The following is a 24,779-nucleotide window of genomic DNA, read 5'->3' as shown; positions in this document are numbered from 1 at the left end:
ACTTTTTCATTAAGAGGAAGTCTTTAAAGGAGTTTCATTTTATAGTCTGGATGTGTTTTCTGAGTATTTGGCATTTGAAAATCTGATATAACACACTTATGAATTTGAAGATAATATTCTTTGCTCTGTTTTCATAAGCCAGTTTCAAATAGTATATATGAACAAAATTCCATTTCAAAATAGGTTTGGGAAGAATTGTGTTTAATGTAAAAACCCCCTCTTGAAATAATTTTACATAAAAATTAATAGAATGCTATTACTTTTCTTGTGTTGCCTGAATTCTCTGAAAGCATGTACTAATAATCAATAATGAATTCAGACATTGAGTTTCTGGCAATAAAATAGCATGTGTTTTAATGCAATTAATATTTACTGGTCCATGAAGGATGATAAATGACATAGTGGGGGTTGTATTGTTAAATGGGAAACTGGGGAATGTTATGCATGAACAAACTATTGTATTTACTGTTGAATGTAAAACATTAATTCCCCAATAAAGAAATAAATTTAAAAAAAAAGAAAAAAAATATTTACTGGCACTTTGGAAAGTGAAGATACAAATGATAACAGCTAAGGAGGCTAGGAAGCATTTGATATAAACTTAAAACAAATGATTCATATTAATATATATTACCAGTACTTCAAGGGTGATTTAAAAAAAAATCTGCTACTCTTTATGACAGTTATGTACTTCTGGAGATTTAAGAAAAATGGTCTCTTGGTGAAATTAATGCAGTGAATACAGATGTTGATTTTTAATGATGTATATTTGAAACATATATTAGAGTGAAGTATTACTTTGATTAAAAAAAACAAGAACCACATTTAATACACTTTGGATTTTAAAGCCAATTTAAGAAGTTGATTAATGTTTAATACTGCTCACTAAAGAAGAATGATTTATTTTTTAATTACTTCATGCATTCAGAAAACCGTATTTCAATAGAAGACAACTATTTGAGGGAGATGGGCTGTGGCACACTGGGTTAAGTGCACATAATATGAAGTGCAAGGATCTGGGTTTGAGCCCCTCGCTCCCCACCTGCAGGGGGTCACCTCACAAGTAGTGAAGCAGCTATGCAGGTATCTATCTTTCTTTCTCCCTATCTTCCCCTCCCCTCTCAATTTCTCTATGTCCTATCCAAAAAAAAAAAAAAATTAAAAATGGCCTCCAGGAGCAGTGGATTTATAGTCCTTGCACTGAGCCCCATTGAATACTCTGGAGGCGGAAAAAAAAAAAAGAGAGTGAACTATTTGATCACTTGAACTCAAACATCTTATCATCAATCAAGAACACAATTCCATTGACTTTGCTTTCTGAACTTTTTCAGACTGGGGGGCCTGAGTAGAGTTGACTTAAGAAGTGTGTGTGTGTATGGGGCGGGGGAGCTAGGGAAGAGCTGGTAAAATGTGCCTAGAAAACAGTATCTGGTCAGCCTGAAGCCTGAAGTTTCAACATGGGATATTTCCTCCCCTTCTAGTATTTTGTCCTAACAAACTTTTTCAGCCCTTGTACTCTTTTGAGATTGGGTTTCTGAGTACTTTTGTTGAGAAAAAATTCTGATTATGGAGAAAGGGCTGAGAAAAGAAGCCAGAACTCCAGAACAATGGTGGAAAAAAGACAAGTTTGTATTGAATGAAAACCTTAATTTAAATGCTTGCTTGGGGCCTCAGCCCTGGTTGGGATAGTCAGAGTATTTTGCTGCTTGCTTTAAGGATTCAGTTTTGCAACTGCTTGGGTGAAGGGACAATATCTTTTACATGTCCACAGGGAAAATTAATTTCAACATAGTTCCTTTTCAGATTGCTCATTTGAAGGAGACAGTCATCCACAGGCTGCTATTTTTCATGGACATGTTGCACCTCTCTTACTTTGGGGAACATTGAGTTTTCCAGGCTTCAGCTTCCACCCAGGCATAACTCCAACCCCTTAGGGAGGCAGGCTTATTTAAGGCCACAAATCCCATCTACTTGAGGAATCTCAAGGTCCCTAAGAACTAAAAAAAAAAAAAAAAAAAAAAAAAAAACCTAAAAAAATAAAATATCAAAATTGGCACAAGCTCCTACTTCACTTGGATATGACGAAAGCCAGCATGCTTGTCAAAATTTACTTACTATTCTGGTTTCAGTAGATGCAAAAAAAAAAAAAAAGTGGAGGTGGGTTGGAGAGTTTTGTGAAAACATAAACAAACCTTCCTAATAATCTCCTGTTCCTGCTAGCTTGCCAAATCAGTGCTACAAGAGATGGAGTGGAATTACAATTAAAAATGCTGTTTTGAAAGGAAAGATGTGTTGTTGGTGAGATGAATGATGGTGGTGGGGTCAGGATATTTCAAAAAGAAATTTGTCTTTTAAGTAGGGAATGGGTCATTCTAAGTTAAAGTTTCCTCTATAACTTGCAATATTCTCTCTCTCTCTTTTTCCCTCTCTCTCTCTTATTATTTTTTAAAATCCTAGCTAGCTAATGGTCTTCTTCTTCTAGCGTTTGCCCTTCTTCCGTAGTCAGTCAACAGCGTCAGGTTGAGCCTGACGTAAAGTTTCGAGACCTCCTTTGAATCTGGAGAGGTGGCAGTCATTGACTATGTGGGTCATAGTCTGTCTGTAGCCGCAGGGGCAATTTGGGTCGTCTCTGGCTCCCCAGCAATGGAACATAGCGGCGCACCGGCCATGGCCTGTTCGATAGCGATTGAGGAGGGCCCAATCATAACATGCTAGGTCAAAGCCGGGTTGCATTGGATCGACCTTCCCGTGGTGCATCCCTTGAGTACCCATTCATTGGGGAAACTGACGATCCTTCCTAGCTGACTGAATCCACATGGATCCCAGTCACTTTCAAAGCCAGCAACTAGCTAATGGTGGTGCGGAGCATTGAACAAAAGACTTTGGTGCCTCAGGCACAGAGTTTTTTTGCATAACCAGTATGCTATCACCCCCACCAAATATTTTTTCTAAATATTTTTATTTATTTATTTTTAATGAGAGAGAGTGGGGAGGAAGAGGGAGAGGGAGAGAGATAGAGCTATCAGAGTACTTCTTAGCTTTGGTTTACAGTGGTGCTGGAGATTGAACCCTTGGTGCCTCAGGCATGAAAGTCTTTTTGCATAGTGATTATGATATCTCCCTAGCCTTGCAACATTTTCTCTGACATACTTTAACATGATTCTGAACTGTAGTGACACTACAGCCTTATGTTCCTAATTTCACCCACATTTTTAAAATCAAGGAGATTAAACAACTCCTGTTAATTCCACTGACTTGGGTTATAATCAAGGAGAAATTTAACAAAGTTAAATTTACTGTCCAAAGTAGGGCTTAGCAAATGTCTATCCTTCTGCCTGTGGCCTCTGTGGTTTCATATGCATTCAAATAGTCATGATTGTGGTGTTAATATTATATTACATGACATTTTATAACATAGTTCACCTTATAAATTTAGAAACTCTTTGAAAGTTGCTGAATACAATATGTTGGTAAAGCAATAGATCTCACTCCCCCTGGAATTAATTTTTGGGGTGTGGCCCTATCATTGCTTATGTAAGCAAGTAAATGATAACTAAATAATAAATCATGAACAACTGCAACTTTGTCTTTTCCTTAACAAGACAATCTTTGTGACTATACTTAATGAGAACCAGCACTTAGAAAGAGATGGGTTCTGAAAAAGTTGCGTTTAGCTAAGTGTGACGGTGAAAAGGGAATCCTGGCGATGAAGGCACAAGGTTTCACGCCAGGCCCTGCCCTCTGCTTGGCTAAAGGTGAGCAGATTTGGGACAGTGGTCTACTGGCTCAGTGTATCCGCAGGTATGTCGGGAAAGGCTTAGTTCCATAGATACTCCATCACAGCAGTCTAGCTCCTGGCTCTCAGACTACTTAGCAACTAATATGGACTAAACAGCCTGAGAATTTCTCTCAGGGGCAGAGTGCAGCAGAGAAGACAGGCACACAAAGAGAATCTTTTAACATTTATGGCCACAACTGACACCTTCAGGTTGATTTGACACCTGTATCAGAAAGGAGAGGGAATTTGGAAAGTGTGAAAGGTGTTTCTCTGGTTCTCTGATTTACGAGTCTTATGCACCTGAAAACGAAGTGTTTTTCTACAACCATCTCCAAAAGAGCCTGGTAAAAATGGAACTTTGGACTGACTCATCTTACTAACATAATGACTTAGGTCTACTTTTTTCATTCCCCTGGTTTCTAAGTAAATGTACAAAACAATGTGGGAACATTTCCTGTGTCTTTAAAAAACTGTAGCTACTATCTACATGGTGAGTAAACAGGGAGGGAGGCAAACGCATAGGAGTCACTGAAGCATTGGGAGGTTTTTCTAGTTATTAAGTCAAAAATCTTTTCTGTAAAATCCAGGGTGTCTGTCCTAAAATAACTAGTTTCTGTTCCCTATTACAAAAGATGCAGAAGATTGTAATTTCTTTTCATGTATTAGGTAGGTATCAGGTTAGTTTGATTTCTTTCATTTGACAAAGTTCAATCATTTCCTGTTTTGGAAAATTGGCTTGGAAAATCCAATTTGAGGATCAAGGTTAGTCTAAAATTTAGAAGATAAGAAGAATACTTACGGTTCCCCCCCACCTTGAATGTTTTCATGAGTAAACACAGGACGCTGTGGCTGAAATGAAATGATTTGCAATGTAATCAATGTTTAAACTGGTACTACTAAAAAAAAAGTCTGGACAATGGCATGGTACTTTTCTTGACATTTAATATTTCCTGTTGTAAAAAACCAAGAGGAAAAAAAATGTGAAGGGTTTTCACAGGATTAATAGTGAAAATACCTTGAAGCATATTTTGGATTAGATCAAAACTGCCAAGGTTCAAATATTTTGAACACATCTAATATTGAGACTGCTCAAACTTTAAGGAAAAGCCAGGGCTTAGTCCCATTGATTTTTCAAAGTCCAGGAATATGGCAAGTACGTAGACACCAAACCACTAGAATGGGAAGTATGGACACCTTCATTCAGCTCTGTTCTTCAGCATTTTCTCAAGCAGGCAGAAAAAAAAAAAAAGCCACACTTAGTCTAACATCAAAGTATCCACATTCATTCTAATATACTATTTCTCTACAGACAACATTCCCACATACAATACAGATGAAAATATCAATGGGCAGACATCCCATGCTAACATCTGAATTAACGTTCTTGGTTCTCAATGTGGAGAAAACTCATGCATTTTTTTTTTTTTAAGAGAAAACAAAGAACTTTCCATAGAATGCAACAAACAATATCCAGGTAACATGTAACATTTTACCTGAGAAGAGAAATACTGGTAGAAATTTCCAGTGCACTGAACTCTCAAAAGAGTTTCTGTTCTTTTTAAACTAAGCATCAAGACCAGTATCTGTAATAGATACTTATAATATTGGAAATGACAAGCCTTGGCATTCCATATATCCACATAAATATTGCATTGACTGAAAGTTAATGCTTTTGCTGAATATGTGAACTCGATGTAGTTCATTCCAACTACCTGAATGTTCACTTCTTGGGAGGAAAAGTGTTACAACTAAGTCACAGCACATCTCAAATGTATTCTCTTCTTATTGATGGAATAAGATAGTCAGAGTTGGCATGGCCATCATAAAAGTGACTATTTAATGATAATTAAATTGGCTGTTAGTTTGATGTCCTTGGGCACAAGACCGATTTTCAGAGCTGTTGAAGATTACTGATAGGCTGGATATTTCCGTGTAAATTGTCCACACAAATCCCCTGGTCCAAGTTTGTATGGGGGTCATCAGGGCTCCTTTCAATCTCTAGGTCCATTATCTGTTTGTTTCCTAAATTCTTTATCCACTTCCTTCTCATTCAAATTGTGTGTCAGAAGACTAGGTGGTACTTATACTACTAAAACTTTTAAGTTTTGGGCCTCTTACTTGTGTTTATTAGCTTCATCATTAGAAATTTCACCCAACAGTTTGTACATGGATTTCAAAGAGTTAAAACAAATAGAGCATAAAATCTTAAGGGTGTATAATACTTTAGTCTTATAATTCAATAGAAGTGCATTATTAATTTATAGAAATAGCATTTTAAGAATAATTAAAACTAAACTGTTTCCTAGGCATATTTAGAATCACTGAGTTCAACATATTAAGCAATATAAATATATAGAAAGAGGTAAACAGATTTTATGAATCTATATCCTACTAAATTTCAAATTCTCAGCCAATCATACATATGCACATGATACATATAGAACCTTTATACAGAAATAAGATTTACATGTATCAATTACCATTAATATTTTATAGTAATCATCTTCATTTTAAATCAACACTAAATAATTTAACTGTACATGTAAAAATATAATTTATAGTTATTTTAGTCATTTCCCTCTCTCTTTTTTGTTTTTGAAAGATGCTCTTGTTTTTTTTTTTAAATTTTATAGTGTATTGAAGTGGCCTTCTAATTTCCATGTATTTAAATCATTCTAATGTTTTTATCTAAAAACTATTGAATTATTTTTTAGCTTATTCATTTATTTTCAGGTCAAAGAACTGCTCTGGTATATGTGGTACCTGGGATTGAATCACCCAGGTATCTGGTGTGCGAAGTCTTCACTCTACCCACAGAGCCATAGTCATGGTCATGTAATGTTTTAAAAGTGAATAAAAATCAATATCTAGTACTTATTAAAATGGGTTGGTTTGACTTCATTCTTCCATTGGGTCAGAATGTAAACACAATTTTAAACACCAGATTGTTCATTAAGATTAAAACATTATGCTTTTGAAACCATAGAACACACTTTCATTTACTGTCATTATACTTACTAGCTTCATTCCTTCAATTCAGCCACCTCATATATTATTTAAATAAACCATCCCTTTAGCAACTATGAAAGCTTCTCTAAGGCTAGAAGCATGTGGCTCCCTTAATACCACAGACTTCCACATCTCGAGAATGTATGTTCCCAAGTGTGACATGTCTGTTCCTTGCTTCCCCCAATTTCTCTCTTCCTTCTATTTATTTAATGCCACCAGAGTCTTTGCTGTGACTTTATGCCTGTATAGTCCTTTTGTTCCAGGCAGGCCGTTTTCTTCTTATTTATTTATTTTATTTATTTTTTAAAGATAGAGGGTCAGAGACAAAGAGGGAGTGAGGGAGACACACAGAGAGGAGAGAGGCACCTCATCACTGCTTCAGCATTTGTGAAGCTTCCCATTCGTCTGGTGCTCCCACATGGTGGCTTGGACCTCAAACCTAGGTTCTTGTACATGGTAAGATGTGTGCTCTATCAGGTGAGCTATCACCTGGCCCCCCTTCCCTATATTATTTAAAAGTCTCTTCCTTTTTTGTTATTAAAACTCAAAATTTCTATACTATACACATATTCAAGCTACTTAACACATTTATTATTTATTTATTTATTTGTAGTAGAGAAGGTATGTATCTAACATTACAGTGAATTTTAGACATTCCTGAGTAATTTTTATTTTATTTTATTTCTTAGAGAGATGCAGAGTGAGACACACACAGAGAGAGAAACACCAGAATACTGCTCAGCTTTGGCTTATGGTGGTGTGGGGGATTGAACCTGGGACTTTGGAGCCTCAGGTAGTTGAGTCTGTTTGCATAAACACTATGCTATCTCCACTGCCCTGAGTCATTCTTTAATAGGAATCATTTCCCTGTGACTGTTGACCAACCAACTCTGAGGAAATGTTATCAGTATAATATTTGAATTAATTTATTATAAAGGCATTTGGCTAAGACAAATAACCAGAATAGTTACCTATAAGGACAACTTTGTATCATTCTGGTGTCATCATTGGCTAATTATATAACTTTGGATTTGTGTCTCAGTTTTCTTGTCTGTAAAGTCAAAGAACTGGAACATGATGATCATGACTATATGCCTCTTTGTTAGGACATAGAAGGAACCCATTGAGGAAGTCACAGTTCCACATTTTTTTTTCTTCTACTCTATATAAGTGCCACCTTCAGTCTTACCCATTGATTTGTCAGAGAACATTTTGCATATGTCTCAGTCATGTAAAAATAAAACAAAACAAAACATGTATGCTCAACCAGGTGCACCACCATCCAGCTCTACACACAATCTTCTTGATCATTATTAAATCACTAACAAAAATTAACAGAAACAAAAACAAAACAAAACAAAAGTAATTACTCAATTTCACTTTAGTAAATTTAGATTAGTAAAGCAAAATTCAGATAATTTCCCAACATTTCAAGTAGGTAAACAAATGCCCCACAAAAAAAATCTACAAAACAAATCAAAACAGAAGTATAGCTTTGACTTGTACCCCTCTCCACCCCTTACCCACCCCCTATCCCTACAGTTCCTGGGCTTCCCTGCTCTAGGCTGACTTTTTCAGAAAGAAAGAGGAAAGAGAGGTTGAGAAAAATAGATACTACAGCACGGAAGCATCTTTCAGTGCAGTGGTGGCCAGGCTCAGACCCAAGTTGCACACATAGCAAAGCAGTGTACTTTCCAAGTGAGCTATGCTGCTGGCTCAATTTGCATTCTCTTTTTATTATTTTATTTTATTTTTATTTTTAACCAGAGCACTGCTCAGCTCTGGCTTATGGCAGTGTGGGGGATTGAACCTGGGACTTGAGAGCATAAGTCTTATTTCTTTGCATAACCATTATGTTATACCCCTACTCAATTTCCATTCTTTGTTGCGTAAAAGACTAGGGAGGGAGATAGTAATGGGTGGGGAGTATGGATCAATCTGTCAACACCCATGTCCAGTGGAGAAGCATTTACAGAAGCCAGACCTTCTACTTTATGCACCCCATAAAGATTCTTGGTCCATACTTGCAGAGGGATAAAGAACAGAGAAACTTCTAAGGGGGGAGGGGATATGAAACTGGTGGTGAAAACTGAATTGCACCCCTTTTATCGCACAATCATTAAATCACTAATTATTAATATTATTTTTTAACAAAAAAGACTAATGGGCTAGGTGGCCCACTTTGCTTGACATTAGTGTTTATGTTCTACAGGGGCTCTCTAGCAACTTATTTCAGGAGACTTAGATTTTCACTTCCCCTGTTGTTAAATCTTTCAAGTGCTTTAAGTCTGAGGGACGCTCTAGCTATCCTGTGACTATACTCTACTGTCACCTAGTGGCAAATAATGGAAGCTAATGTTAAAAGTTAGCCATTGGTCCTATATCACAAAGTTCTTTCAACGTACATTCTTAACAGGATCATATTAAAGACTTCAGAGTGGTGTGAGTAGATAGTCATTTGTCTTTATGACCACTGTATTTCCTTGCCATGTTCTGACTTCTTAGTAAAGGATGATTATTTTATTTTTTATCTTTATTTATCGGACAGAGACAGCCAGAAACTGAGAGGTTAGGGGGGATAGAGAGGGAGACAGAGAAGAAACCTGCAGCACTACTTCACCACTTGTAAAGTGGTTGTGCCTATTTTAATTATCTGCTCAAGCAGTTACATTTCTCACAACTTCCAGCATTTTTGTGAAAAATATGGAATATTATACATGTGTGACATTCAGAGAGGCTCACATGAATTTTGAGTTTAATAATACAGTTTCTACAGTTCGTAAGTCAATACCTCCCCCATCCTGAAAATGTTAAACATAGTTTTTGACAAGCACAGTCAGATAAAATTCTCCTAATAATAGCACTATACTGATGTATATGGGTTTATTCCTTCCTTTTAAATTACAAAGGTAAAGCTTACATAAACGTAGAGATTGTAGACAATGTCCTATAGAAACATACAAATTCTAACAAACAAATATATAATATATAAGCCTGGCAAGGAAGAACCTTAAAGTGACCCAAGGCATACCATCCTATTACCTCATAGGTAATTTTTATCTACTTATTTATTTTAAAATTTTTATTATATTTATTTGCTTATTTGATAGAAATAGCCAGAAACTGAGAGGATGGGAGACAAAGAGAGAAAGAGAGATACCTGCAGCACTGCTTCACCACTTGTGAAGCTTTCCCCCTGCAGGTGGGGGCTGGAGGCTCGAACCCAGGTCCTGGCATACTGTAATCTGTGCACTCATCCAGGTGCGCCATCACCCAGCCCCATGAATACATTTTTAAAAAGAAGAGGAAATCTTTGTAATCAAGTTTAAAAAGCCTGTAGCATCATAATCATATCATATACCCTTAAAAGTTAAGCTGTGGCCCATCAAAATGACACAAGTAGCCGTCTAGGGGAGACTGACATGGAATCATGAAGACTCCCAAGTTCTTTGGCCTCAGAATTGATTCTGAGGTGCGGTAGATATTACAGAAGTCAATATGTAAATAATTAAAGGGGAAATGATCTGGCCTATCAGTTTAATCATAGCTGAGGGAAGCAGCGTGGGATGGAAAAGGGTCATGGAATGAAAGTAGCTCATATGACCTAAGTAACAAGATATTTTACAACAAAGATCATGAGTTAAAAAAAAACAACTAACTAAACTGAGCAACAGAAGCAAACATTATCAGAAGCATTCAAATTCTTAAGGTGATGACAATAGTTTTATTCTTCGCACTTAAGACATATATAGAAAACAACAAACACTACACTGTCATTTGTATATGAGAGGCTTTGATCAGGGGTTTGGTTTTTGGAAAGCACACATGCACACTTAAAAGGAAAGCACATTGCACTAAGACTTAGAGCAGGATTTTCATGTTGACCTAATGTCACAGCTCATCATCAGTTGAAGATGGTCACTTCATATCTAGGGCATCTCTTCCTCCTACTTTATTGGAAAGTCACAGTAATGGCAACTAGTTGCCAGCCTACCAAGAGGGAGTATGATTAAGGTGTCTGATTCCAAGCGGGGCATTCTGACCCTACCCTGTGGGAGCTGCTGAGCCCTCTGACAGGTGAGTTGCGGGATCTCCTAGACAGCACTGGGCTACACGGAGGCTTACCCAGAACAAAAATATCACTTTTAAAATCAGCCTGGAAAAGCCACAAAAAGTTCATTAGTTCTGTCATCTCCACAAAACCATCAGGAGGAGCTTTCCTGATTTTTCCCCTTTATTTATTTATTTACTTTCTCATGCACACACAGCATGCCAAACTCCTGAATAAATAGCAGAGCCGTAAGGGTTAACAGTCTGCAGACAGCTTTTCTGAAGGTTCCATAGTTTTCAAACTACAGACATATATGTGGCTTTTCAGACCGGAAGTCACAGGCAAAGCAGAGGAAGATGAATAGAGGGAAAATGGCATAGAGATGTTTGAATGCAAACTAAGATCATATACAAGAAATGTTACCCCTTCAGTAAAATGCTCAATAAATGGGTTCAAGAAACCCTCAGGTTTTTATCTGTTTGTGTTTATTTGAAGAGATGAAAAGTGTTATAAAGGGGAATTCTGCTTACTATCTATCCAATTTCATAGAAAGTGTCATTGCTTAAAGGCAAATTTTCTAACAAAAAGTATTTTTTTTTTCCTGGAAAAAGTGTTGAAGCATAATTAAATGCTGAATAGTGCTCTAAGTAAAACTACTTTGTGATTATTTTGGTGTATTCCAAGTTAAGACTATTAATATGATAATCAGTTAGCTGTTCTTTGCGTGTGAGCATGCTTTATTTTCTTCACATTAGTAGACAAAATCCAACAATTTAGTGTCTGGGACTCATTTTGGCTAATGAGAGCTTTTGTAGAACTTCAGAACTTTTAAGTTAAAGCATATGGTTTTCTAAACTCTCATTAAAGAATTTTCCATAATACTGAGCAATGACTGACCTCAAATCTCTGGTTTCTTGGAATGAAATATATTTGATCTTTTTGTTTAACACTTTTGATAGAGAATGCTTGCTGTCTCATGATATCCACTCTAGACTTGGTTCTCTCTCAGAAACAGGTAAGCACATGACCATTCTTTTAATTTTTTTAACCAGAGCACTGCTCAACTCTGACTTCTGGTGGTGTGGGGGATCGCACCTGGGCCTTCGGAGCCTCAGGCATGAGAGTCTCTTTGCATAACCATTATGCTGTCTATCCCCGTCTGACCATTCTGAATAGTCTACTCTTCCAGCCTTTTCTACATCTAGAAGTGCTCATGTGATGAGTTGTGATATGGTATAGGTTCAATTTCTGGAAAGTAAATTTTGAGGGGGAAGGCATGAACATCCCTCTGTTTTTCCCCTCCGTTCCTTCATTATAGAAGAGGGAAGGGGTGCAGGAGATGCTTCAGTCACCTTGGAGCATGAAGTGAATTTTCTCTTTGAGGATGGTGAGGTGTCAAAATGAAATGGAATCTCCTGGGTTCCCTTCAAATCACAGAGTCACTTGTATAAAGGCCTGGCTAGCGATATTAAAAATTAACAACCAATGTTTATATCGCTTTTTTTTTGTCTTGTCAACATGATATATACATCTAATCCTCATCAGAATATGGATGTCCTACATTAATGAATAAGAGAAAGATAAGTCTACCTTGTTTGAGTTATGATTATTTCTGGACCTACAGTTACCCTAGTATTAAGAAATATAGGAACTCTATCAATATTATGACTTGTAGATCAAATACTAACTGCTGGTATGATACATTAGAGAGCAAGAAAGATCATCTGAATACTATAGGGAGGTGGGAAATGATGAAAGACAAGTAATCCACTAGGAAGTGGCAGAAGATATCAGGCACAATCTGATGCCTTTGAATGGTATGTTTCTGTTGAATCTTAACTTAAAAATATAATTGTTTTTTAATCTTACATAAATTTTAGTTGCTTTTTTCCCCCCTGGATCTGGCTACAGTTACCATCAGGCATATCTTTTAGATTTTTGGATAGAAGCCATGCCAATGATATTAAAAGTTAGCAATCAAGATTTATATGACTTTTTACATCTTATAAGATGGCACAAATCTAAATACATACATTTAGTGAGTTGAACTCATTGAAAGACATGCAATCAGCCACACTCAAGATGCAGTTACCTTTAGTTTTGTTGAACTTATCTCCTGTTGATAAGAGTATTTAGGGAGGAGAGGAAGTGAATAGGGCTGGGTAGGCTGAGGAGGTGCAGTGACCAGGTCAGAGACAGAGGCCAAAGGTGAATGAAAGGGAGGGGAGGAAAGCAGACAGCTAAGCAAAGGTGTAGATTCTGGATCTCCCGAAGAAAATGAAGATGGCTTAAATATTGAGGAAAGACAAAATATAATTATACTTGTGTCCAGGATGAGGTTACATGGTCTTTAAAGATAATCTCCCACATTTATATAATTGTAAAGTTACCAAATACCCCAGGGAATGATATTTATGACAACCTCATGTTTTGAAATCACAAATTTCTTAAAATATTGGATTCCTCTCCAGAGCCCCTCCCCACTAGGGAAAGATAGAAACAGGGTGGGAATATGGATCCACTGCCCAACACCCATGTCCAGTGGGGAAGCAATTACAGACGCCAGACTTTCTACCTTCTGCACCCCATAATGATCCTGGGTCCATACTCCCAGAGGGATAAAGAATAGGAAAGCTTCCAGTGGAGGGAATGGGATGCGGAACTTTGGTGGTGGGAATTGTGTGCAATTGTACCAATCTTATCCCATGGTCTTGTCAATCATTATTAAATCAATAAAAAATTATTGGATTCTTATGGTCTTGTCAGTGTTTCCATTTTATAAATAAAATTTATAAAAATATATTGGATTCAATATTCCCTTTGGGTATAATTAGTTTAAATTTTCTGAAACAGGTGGCTAGAAATAAGAGTACATATGCTATACAATTTTATAATATACTTGTCTGAGGACTCCTTCTATACGTGAAAGAACAAATATCCACAGTCTCTCAAATTTTTGTAGCATGCTTGTGAAGTAAATCATAATTTAGATGTTGTTTTTTATAAAGCTAGGAAAATGATAGGAATCTAGTCTTGAAATTAGATTGACTTTTGTTCAACAATGTCCTCATCTCCAAAGTGAAGATAATAATAGAAAACATCTTTCTGACCTTTGAAAAATAAAGATATAGAAATAGAATATTATCTGACATTCATTGAGAGGACAACTATTAGTTGTCATTAGTGATATTGGAAACTATAATGACATAAATTACACAGATTATAAAATGATATCTTATTAAAATTTGATGTGCTTTCCTACAGTCTTTCACCTTTAGCCTATTTAGTGCTTATATTTCTTTCTTCCTCCAGGGTTATTGCTGGGGCTCAGGGCCTGCACCACGAAATCCACTGCTCCTGGAGGCCATTTTTTTTCCCCCTTTTGTTGCCCTTGATTGTAGCCTTGTTGTGGTTATTATTGTTATTGTTGATGTCCTTCATTGTTGGATAGGACAGAGAGAAATGGAGAGAGGAGGGGAAGACAGACACCTACAGACCTGCTTCCCCACCCGTGAAACAACTCCCCTGCAGGTGGGAAGCCGGGGGCTTGAACTGGGATCCCCATGCTGGTCTTTGCGCTTTGCCCCACATGTGCTTAACCCACTGCACTACTGCCCGACCCCAGTGCTTATATTTCTTATAAAGAAGCTGGTAAAGCACTATCAAAATTCATGTTTAGTAATATGATTAGCTGTGCTAAGTAACAGTAGCAGGTTTTGTTAGTTCTTGAGGAGTCAGGCAAAAGTAAAATACCTCATTACTGGATTTGGCTGCATTGCTGTCTTCCTTAAGGATCTTAGGTTCTGAGAGGTTGGCTACCAGATAGTTTAAGTCATCAGGTTTCCTCTCTTCATCCTCTTCTTCAATGTGCAGACTTGGTGCCACTTCAGAACCATCATGGCTACACCACAGACCATCTAGTGACAGAGATTCTGGCCCCCTTAGGTTGCCTGACAGAACCCCTTCATAGATTTCCTCATCTTCCTCTCCAATGACAGGAAGTGTTTGGGGCAAGGGACCCACACTGGTGTGTGCAGAGGTCACAAACTTATCACCCAGGATTTCTGGTACTTTTATAGAGTTTGTAAGCCCCCTTTCCATTTTTGTCAAATCAGTAAACTTGCTTTGAATGATCTTTCTGGTGTCCTGATGTGGTGTTGCCTCAGAAATCTGGGTTGCAGCTGAGGTCTCCCCAGAAGAGGAAAAAGGTAGCAAAGAGGAAGGTGGCTTAGCAGGTACAGAGGCTGGAAGCAATGGGAGGAGAAAAGAAGGCTCCTCTTTAATTTCAAGAGTGATGTCTTCTAGGGTATTTGATTTGACTTGGTCAGCTGACAAAGTGAAAGTGTCAGACTTCTCTAGTTCATCCAAGAAGTTGTCCAGAAAATGAGGTGATGTTGGGGCCAAAGTGTTTGTAGGAGGACACTGGACTATCAGGGACAGACATCCCTGGGTCATTCCTTGGAGAGCTCCTTTATTGGGGTCTGGTGAAGCTTTGTGCATGGGTGGAGGGGCTGGTTCACTGGAAGTCAACTTAGAAAGGAGGATGGATTATGAACTTGCAGAAGTAAACCAAGAACATCATAGAGAAAAATGTAGACAAGTTGTGGTCATAAATATGAAAACTGTCTAATGTGGCAGTCCTCATTGGAAAATGGTTTCCTGAATTTAGGTAGACAAAATCTTTAGCATGTTAGTCAGAAAGTTACCTGGAACTGGCTAGACAGCTCAATTGGATAGTGCTCTTGTTTTATCAAATGTATGACCCAGGTTAGAAGCTGGTCCCCACCACACAGAAGGAAACTGATGTGATGTTTTTCTGTTTTTCTTTCTCTCTCTCTGTCTTTCTATCTGAAAACTTAGGACTGGAGTGGTAAAGTCCTAGTGGTTGGGAGGGGCAAAGGTAGTATATGAAAAAAAAAAAGATACTGACTTTTGGAAGGGGTTTTAAAAGTCAGTGATTTAAAGCTGCTATAGAGATTTATAAGGACAAGGAGCAAAACCTTAAACAAATTTAATTTAATTCACTACCTTCTTTATGCTATGTTTTCAGATATTGATTTAATAGAATAAGTAATGAAATATTGCTAAGGTAGAATAAAAGGCATATATTTTAAGTCTCTTTAAAAAATATGAGTTTGTCCCCACCTGCAGGGGAGTCGCTTCACAGGCGGTGAAGCAGGTCTGCAGGTGTCTGTCTTTCTCTCCCCCTCTCTGTCTTCCCCTCCTCTCTCCATTTCTCTCTGTCCTATCCAACAACAGTAATAACTGCAACAATAAAACAACAAGGGCAACAAAAGGGAATAAATAAATAAAATAAAATAAATATAAAAAATATATATATATGAGTTTGTTTAATGTAATGACTTTTTTCCTGAAATAGGGCCAAATCTTTTGGAATTGCATGATTTTTTACTTATGTTTGCAAGGTAATCATAACATATGCCATAAGATATTTTATACCATTATAAAAAACATATTTGTAAATTAATAAGTACTGGAAGATACTTTTGAGAATAGTAACCCATGATGAAACCCAAACTGAACTTACATAACTACCACTTCAAGGTTTAGAAAAAATAAATCCAAGCTAAATATTTACATAGAAAAGAAACAGATTTTTAATTGGAGTGCACTTCTGCTAAGATTTCCATTCTCTCTCAAAGGCTTGACATTCTATGTAAATCTGTGGATATGTAATTTATGAAGTTAATCTTCTCATGTAAAAATATACTTCTGGGGTTGGTTAAATAGCTCCTTTGGGTAGTGCACTGCTTTGCTATGTGCACAACCCAGGTTGGAGACTGGCCCTCATTGCATTGAAAGAAGCGTTGGTTCTGTGGCCTCTTTGCCTCTTTCTTTTTTCATCTCTTTCTCTCTGACACACACACACACACACACACACACACACACACACACACACACACACTTCTGCACATCTTTGTCTTATTACTTTATTTTGGACATGCCCAAGAAAATAGATTTTAATGCAAATTCAATAAAATTTCTAGACATGCTGTTCCCATTCTGTGAAAGTAGTAACATTCTAATTCATGTATGTGTTGCTGCTGGTCTAGGAGCAACACTACATATAATCCATGCACAGGTTCCTAGAGGGGCTGCTGGTCAACGACCTTTTTACTTTAGTTCTTTCTAAGCACATGACATTGGTTTGAATAGAAGAAAAACCCACTCTTCAAGAAAGAGTTTGGATTTATACTTTCTAACTAGTTGCTTAGGATGATCTCACTCATGCAGTCAGCTCTTTTGGTCCTAGTATCTTAACACTTGTCAGGACACAGGGCATTCCCAAATAACTTTAGACATATGTGTTTTATGACTGGAATGGTTTGCCAATAGAATTTATTTAGTTGTTTTAATTAAAAAAATTTTTTTATATTTAATTATTTTCCCTTTTGTTGCCCTTATTGTTTTTCATTGTTGTTGTAGTTACTGATGTTGTCATTGTTAGATAGGACAGAGAGAAATGGAGAGAGGAGGGGAAGACAGAGAGGGGGAGAGAAAGATAGACACCTGCAGACCTGCTTCATGGCCTGTGAAGTGACTCCCCTGCAGGTGGGGAGCCAGGGGCTCAAACCGGGGTGTTTTAAATTTAAATAATTTGTTTCTAATATTTTTGTGACTTTTGGGCCATATCCACTCATGATTTCACTATTCTTGAGCTGACTTTCTAATTTTTAAAATATTTCAGACAAAGAGAGAGACAAAGAGAGAGGGAGAGAGAGAGCACAGTACTATTCTGTAGTACTCTCATGTGGTACCAAAGCTCTAGCCTGGGCTGTGCACATGGCAAGTCATATGTTCCACTGGGTGAGCTATCTCTCCAGCTTCTCTGCTCCCTTTTATTTATTAAAAGAAATACAAAAGCATGTCATCATGGGGTTGGATAAATGAGACAAAGTGTCACAAAACCCATAGGCATACCTGAAGTGATATATATATATGATATATATACATATATAGCCATCTTTCTTTGTATACTTATATACCAAGTCTGTATGCATTCAATTTTTAAGACCATAGGCATTAGCTATGTTTCATTTGATAGTCCAGAGAACTTCTTTTATTGCCTAGAGTTCTATTTTAACACCTACCACCATTTTTATGCAGCATAGTAATAGATTCAAAAGTTGTGAAATATATTCTACATCAAGATTACGTGAGCATTTATCTTCTCTCATGGGCAATGTAATGACAATTTTAAGAATATTATGTAGGCAAGGAAGAAAAATTTTTAATTTCTATTGCTGATATTATTAACACATGCCACTATTACTTTATACTTGTAAGTACTCCAATGCCATCACCATGAATATCACCAAAATACTAACTGATAAGTTCACAGTGCTTAGCTTTACAATAGAGTTGCTTCTAAGTGAAGTAAACTAAGTATCCCAGGATATCTGTATCACAGAAATATACTAAAAGTACAAAAATTGTAACTATTTTGTCTTTCATATTTATTTAAGTTGGATTATTCTGAACTAACAACAGGTATTAGAGGAATACTGAATGTGCTAGTGTCCCGCTGAAATACAGCATGCCAAAAACATGACTTGATTGTGATTTGTCACTTGGTCAGTTTCTTTCTCAATTGCAAATATCACTTAGAAAATAGGATTTATTATTTTCTCCTTAGACCTAGATACCCTCCTCACCTACTTCCTATTTCACTTCTGTCAATCACTTTAAGTCCAACTGTGTCAGATAAAGTAAGGACTATAAAAGCTGGATAAGGACAAAAGACTAGCACACTTTAATGATGGCCCTTTTGGTCACTACTAAGTCACCCTATCATCTGGGGCCCTAGTCAGGGAATCCTTGGATTCCCATATAGATATGATGGGCCTAGAACTTTAACAGATCCCTCTCTCCATCATCACTCATCATCTCCATCAGGAACAACATCATAAACCCTTTTGTGGGCCTCTACAGGACATTGCCCTCAATGTAGAACAACAGATAGAAATTGCCCCACTCTCTAGAGGGAGGTTGAGTACGCTGCGACTTGAGGAAGATTGGACCTGAAATGAGTGCAGCCTAGAATGTTCCTAGATATGACCATAGAATGTGAGCTCGGACTGACAGGGATGCAGAGGTTACATAGGCTCCTCTGTTAAATATGAATAGACATGGGCCTGAGGTCAGATCCATGGTGTTTACAGTTAACAGTATTTATATGCTTTTCTAATATTTGGGAGTTTCTCTTTGCCCTGGTCCAGCTTTCTGGACAACTCTGACACCATCTTCCTAGACAATACACCATCTTCCCAGACAATACTCCTAGCCCACCTGCATGTTAGCTGTTGGGCTCATTAAAAAATTAGTAAAGTCATGGGCCCCTTGGAATATATCTAAAATAGACTTCTTAGCGCCTTCCAACATGAAAACCCCAAATTTCATCTGCTATACTTTTAACTTTGGGTTCCTGATTATTAAACAAATTGTTCTGCTTTTTATCTTAATGCTTTTCAGCCACCAAGTTGCAGATGCTACCATGATGCCAACCTGACTTCCTTGGGCAGACAACCCCATCAGTGTGTCCTGGAACCCCACCTCCCCAGAGCCCTACCTTACTAGGGAAACAGAAACAGGCTGGGGTTATGGATGGACATGTCAACGCCCATGTCCAGTGGAGCAGTAATTACAGAAGCCAGACCTCCCACCTTTTGCACTCCATAAAGATCTTTGGTTCATACTTTCAGAGGAGTAAAGAATAGGGAGACTTCCAATGGAGGGGAAGGTATATGGAACTCTGGTGGTGGGAACTGTATCGCTCTTATATCACAATCTTGTCAATCATTATTAAATCACTAATAAAAACCACTAATAAAATCATTTAAAAGAAAAGAAATAATTTATCACCATTATTTAGAAGAACACTGTAGTTCTCCTGAAAACAATTTAGTTCAATACTACTGAGGAGTTTCCCTTGTTAAGACAATGATATTATAGCATAAATCACCAGTCATTATGCATTTTTTTAAAATGATGGAGTAAAATTTTAAAGATTTTCAAACTAGTAAGAAAAAAATACTAGTTACTAGTGAAAGTTATAATTATTTATAAGACCTTATATTCTATGAAGAAATGTGGGGAACTAAATACATTTATATCATCTTCATGCCAAAAATTAAATCATTGTGATCTAAAATACTATATTGTCATTTAAAATGAGGACATTTGAAATAATTTTTTAAATGCTTAACAAGTCTTTGCAGATACATACATATTCCCATTTACATAATTTCTATTTTTTATTTTATGATATTTTACTTTGAAATTTATTTGTTCTTTTTTTAAAGATAACTGGTGGATAAGACAAACACATGGATAATTTTTTTCAGTAGGAATTCATGAAGTAAATATATTGATCTTAAATGCTAACCTCTGAGATTGAAATAAATACACTAAAGATGATTCTGGATAACTTTATAATCATTCAAAAAATAGGATAGTACCAAACTGTTTAATTATCTTGTGATTAAAAGACTGAGAGTAATTACCCTGCAACTGATACCAATCTTCAAAGAACAGTAGAATAAATAAAAGACTAGCCTTAGCCCTTTTTAAAAACACTTTTCTTAAGATAGTATATATATTTTTTATCATTCACTTATGTAAAATCCTTTAAGATTCATTTTTAAGCCACGGTTATAGTCACCAGGGATGCTATCTTGAAATGATCTTGCACTAGAACATGAAAAGACTTCACACTTTACTAATGTCTAAAATGTTGATGTTATTCAGCTAAAATCTAGAAGATTTATTTTTCTGCATCACAGTCTTGATATCAGATAAAATAGCAAATAAAGTATAAAACTTATTAACTTCTAAAAATATTTTTTATACTGGAGTTAATTACAATACTGTAGAAATTGTTCCTTAGTAATTTGATGTTATGTACTTGGAAGGCAATGAAAAGAAATATCTAAATACATTATAATTCAATAGAAAATTAAGAAAAAATTACTTTGTAAGTAGAGAAAGTAGGAAAATGGCTGTTTACAATTAACTGGTTTAGGAAACAGAGTCCTTTTAAGATTACATAATGAGAGAGATAATTATCTCTAGCTACTAGCTCAAGTGAGACAGGAATATTATTACCCTAAAACTAATCTAAGAAATTTGAGGGCTTCTAATAACCTGTGTCATTTTATTCATATGCATAAACAAACTCAATAGAATTTAATTAAAATGTTTTACTGTAGCTCTTTCTGTATATCCTCTGAGACTCAGAGAATTTCATCAACCTAACCACTATGTGTAGTTGAAATAAACCATTTTGACTTACCTATATACTAAATAATATGGAATCCACATAGATTAAGCAGATATAAACAAAATCAAGCTTTAGAAAAACATTAAAAAAAAAACTTTTCAGAAAAAGCTTTCAGAAAGCAGAAACACATAGACATGTATCATAGGGTTTTGTGATAATAAGTATTTCAAATAAAAAATGAAGTGATCACAATCAAGTATTACTAAATTTATTTCATTAAAGCTTTATACCAGAACCCATTTGAGAGGCTACTGTAAATCATACACTTAGAAACAGCATATTAATCTTTTGTTTTACAGTAGGTGTGGTGTTCTAGTTTAATGGCCTAAAATATGGATTAGTTATGTTATTATGTTATTCCAAACTCAAAATATACTAATAGGCTAGAAATATTTCTTACCTTATTTGAACTTAAGCTGTGGATTCTATCACTAGAATAGCTGTGGGGTATTGGAGGGTCTGGGTAATCCTCAGCACCTTTGGTTGTATTCTTCTTGATGACTTCTACGTAGGAGACAGGGAAGATGCCTTGTCTGTTGGTTCCTGGAATTTTACCTTCATACCAGTTTTGATCAACTCTTTTAAGAAGAATAACTCTATCTCCCTGTAACAAATATAGGAAAAAATCATAAGTAGAGGTTTGATACCATAAAAATTTGAGTGTTAATGTTTTTTTTTTTTTTTTTAAATTTACAATCATTTTCCACTTGGGAATATGTGTAGTTCCAGTTTTTGTAAAGATTTTACTATTTATTTTTTAACATATCATTTATTTGTTTTGGATAGAGACAGAGAGAAACTGAGAGGGAAGGAAGATATATATATATATATGTATATATATATATATACATATATATATATATATATATATAGAGAGAGAGAGAGAGAGGGAGAGAGAGAGAGAGAAAACAGCACTGCTTCTCTGCTTGTGATGTGTAAGGTGGTCATGTCACAGTGGTTACTCATCATCTGAATTGAACCCAATAGTTTTTGCAGTAACAGGGCATCCTACAACCGCCATTTCTGCTACCTACAGTGATCAAGTAGGTGTCACAAAACCTTGCTTAAATTTTGCCCCAAGCCACCTGTGACCTCGAAAAAATAGAGAACATATTACTGAATGTCAACACTCTCTAGCTGCATCCAGTGGATGACAGGCACATGTGGGCACCTGTGAAGGACCATGGAGAAACTACATAATCAAATCTTGAGCACAGTAGGGAGGTTTCCTGATTCTCAAAAATGAAAATTCTCTTTTTTTTTTCTTTTCCTCTCGCCATCTCCACCCTCCTTTATCTGAACTGTCCCAGCACCATTGAGCAGAATGCACTGAAAAAATGTTTAGTCATCTCAAATCTTAAAACTGCACTGATTCTGCAATACACCAAGGATTAGCTGTTGCTCATACCATAAACTTCATTCATGGAAGCTTCTCTTTAAATATGAAATGCAAGTTGATACACTTTGTGTAATGGCATATGGAGGATAGATAAGAATCCATTGATGATGCAGAATAAGGATTAAAAAGGGAGAATGATTGAATTCTGTCCAAACAAGAACAGTATTATTTCCCTTTGACGTTCCAGGTTAAGGATTTTATCAACAGGCCTGAAAGGTTCTAGAACCACTTTGCCTATTGTTCTCTAGAATTAGTTAGGCAAGTGGTCATCTCAGACAAAGGTATGTGAACACTTCCATTATGCTGCTGTTGTATGTTCCTTTATGCTACCAATCCTCAAATATAATCTTCTGTACTGTATGTCTTATGCTATACACGCTTAGTTAAATGCCCAAACAGATGCTTTTCCTTTTAATGCTTTCCCACATATAACTCCTTGACATATATTCAGATCCATGGGAAAGTGTGGAGCCTCCAAACTAAAGCACAGAAAGAAGTCCTGCGTCATGCAGGGGGCCTCCTTTGGAGGGTATGAGAGTGGGAAGTGACAGTGCCTCAGGCATTTTATTTCTTTCTTTATTTTGAGCGGAGCACTGCTCAGGTCTAGCATATTGTAGTGACCCCAATGGGAATTTGACATAATTAGCATATGAATGACATCAGCCCTAGACTGATCACACAAGGGAATGTGGGTGCAGGGACTATATAAGCAAGGTCTTACAGCAGCTCACTCTCTTGATTGGATTCCCTTCATCATGGCACTCTGCTGTTGGTGTGGCTCCAGAATGATCTTGCTCTCTTCACATGGTGATCTTGGGTAGCTTAGTTGTGGACTTTGGACTTTTGCTCATTTTCTTAACTAGACTTCTCCTTCATGTCTACAGTGATTTCATGAATAAACCTCTCTTTTGTTTAACCTTAAATGAGGCCACATGTTGTTTACAACAGCATATAACCATAGCGAGGACTGCACCTGGGGTCTCAAATCCCCAGGCGTATAGGTTTTTTGGGTAAACAAAGGTGTCATTTTGAAATCCTTTCTAGAAATTGAGGGGAATTCATAGTATCTAAGGAAGAAGATAACATAAGTATTTCGGTTTTGGAAAGATAGAGGCTTTCCAGTGCAGCAAATGAAGGTGACAGTCAGGTTACCTTTCTCAGCGAGAGCTCCACATTTGTGTCAGCATTGAAATTATATTTTGCTATCGCTTCTCCAATTTCTCCAGGCTGTGCTGGGGGCGGTGGTCTGGCAGGTTGTGCTTTTTCAGGAGGTGTGAGCTTCTGTGAAGAAAAGGATGCATTTATTCTGAACCTGTGGTGGCTTTAGAACCAACATCAATTCAAGAAGGAGGGGAAAGGACATACCTCTACATATGAGATTGGGAAAATGCCCACTCTCCCATGGTGCTCTCCCTCATACCAATTTTGATCAATTTTCCTGAGGATATAGACAGTATCTCCTTTTTTAAATGACAACTCCCTGCAAGAGACATGTTTAAAATATTTTATTTTTCCCCTTGGTGGGTAGCAATTTTTCGCTTAATTTTTTTTTCTTTTATCACTTTATTGGCAGGGTTAATAGTTTACTGTATAGTTGTTGACATGTGTACAATTTCTCATCTCCCCATGATAAATGTCTGCAAAACATTCTCACTCTTCACTTAAGTTCATTTCCACCATCATGTACCAGGACCTCAAAGTGCTTCTCCCCACCCCTAAACCCTGGCTTGCCCTCCTTTCCCAGAATCCTTTGCTTTGGTGCAGTATACCACAGCCAGTCCTAGTTATACTTTGTGTTTTTCCTTTCTGTCCTTGCCTGTGAGTGAGGTCATCCAGTACTCATCTTTCTCACCTCACTTAACATGATTCCTTCACATCACACTGTATATGCTTTAGAAGTACAGTTTACCATCTATTCAAATGTATATTACCATGACACTCATAATCAAAGAAGCAATATCTCTCCACCACAGCCCAAAGGACTACTTCCACCTGTTATTATTATTATTAATTATTATTTTTTCACAGTCCAAAGGACCACTTCCACCTATTATTTTTATTATTACTATTATTATTAATTATTTTTTTTCCCACTGAGCTTATCATTGGAGTTTGGTGCTTGCTTGGCTCTGCTATTCCTGGAAAACATTTTTTTTTTTTCTTGAAAGAGAGAGCTAGAAAGGTAGATATAGAGAAAAGACATTTGTAGCAGTGCTCTACTGCTCCTGTATGCTTTGTCCTG

At 36.7% G+C, this 24,779-nt stretch overlaps 2 protein-coding genes and 1 long non-coding RNA gene across 29 annotated transcripts in view; 1 reads left to right on the top strand and 2 right to left on the bottom strand.

The window, feature by feature from the left end:
- The window catches only part of LOC132536193 (uncharacterized), a 35,487-nt gene extending 28,836 nt beyond the window's left edge, over positions 1-6,651 (top strand). The window contains exon 3 of the long non-coding RNA XR_009547860.1: positions 6,512-6,651. This is a non-coding gene — a long non-coding RNA (uncharacterized LOC132536193). The remainder of the gene's footprint in view (positions 1-6,511) is intronic.
- SORBS2 (sorbin and SH3 domain containing 2) overlaps positions 1-24,779 on the bottom strand; it is a 248,101-nt gene that overhangs the window by 8,527 nt on the left and 214,795 nt on the right. For all 27 annotated transcript variants that reach the window (XM_060183784.1, XM_060183700.1, XM_060183701.1 and 24 more), the window contains 4 exons: positions 23,903-24,017; positions 23,690-23,818; positions 21,539-21,742; positions 4,578-4,627 (listed from right to left, as the gene is read on the bottom strand). In XM_060183784.1, the coding sequence (XP_060039767.1) occupies positions 4,578-4,627; positions 21,539-21,742; positions 23,690-23,818; positions 23,903-24,017 (498 nt within the window). The remainder of the gene's footprint in view (positions 1-4,577; positions 4,628-21,538; positions 21,743-23,689; positions 23,819-23,902; positions 24,018-24,779) is intronic.
- LOC132536176 (uncharacterized) lies at positions 10,532-15,961 on the bottom strand. The gene is made up of 2 exons (XM_060183792.1): positions 14,592-15,961; positions 10,532-13,125 (listed from the first exon to the last, which is right to left on the bottom strand). Exons 1-2 carry the CDS (start codon positions 15,336-15,338, stop codon positions 12,916-12,918), a joined length of 957 nt encoding a protein of 318 aa, XP_060039775.1. The 5' UTR covers positions 15,339-15,961; the 3' UTR covers positions 10,532-12,915.

The sequence above is a fragment of the Erinaceus europaeus genome, chromosome 2, assembly GCF_950295315.1.
Source record: "Erinaceus europaeus chromosome 2, mEriEur2.1, whole genome shotgun sequence".
Classification (NCBI taxonomy): domain Eukaryota; kingdom Metazoa; phylum Chordata; class Mammalia; order Eulipotyphla; family Erinaceidae; genus Erinaceus; species Erinaceus europaeus.
The sequence above is the reverse complement of the archived record's forward strand: the minus strand, read 5'-3'. Positions and strand labels throughout refer to the sequence as shown.

Bases quoted from the DNA above. Each gene is read 5' to 3' on its own strand.
- LOC132536176 (XM_060183792.1), bottom strand. From the start codon at position 15,338: ATGCACAAAGCTTCACCAGACCCCAATAAAGGAGCTCTCCAAGGAATG. The intron at 13,126-14,591 runs GTATTTTACTTT...TCAATATTTAAG, and splicing joins CAGCCAAATCCAGTAATGAG to CCATCTTCATTTTCTTCGGG.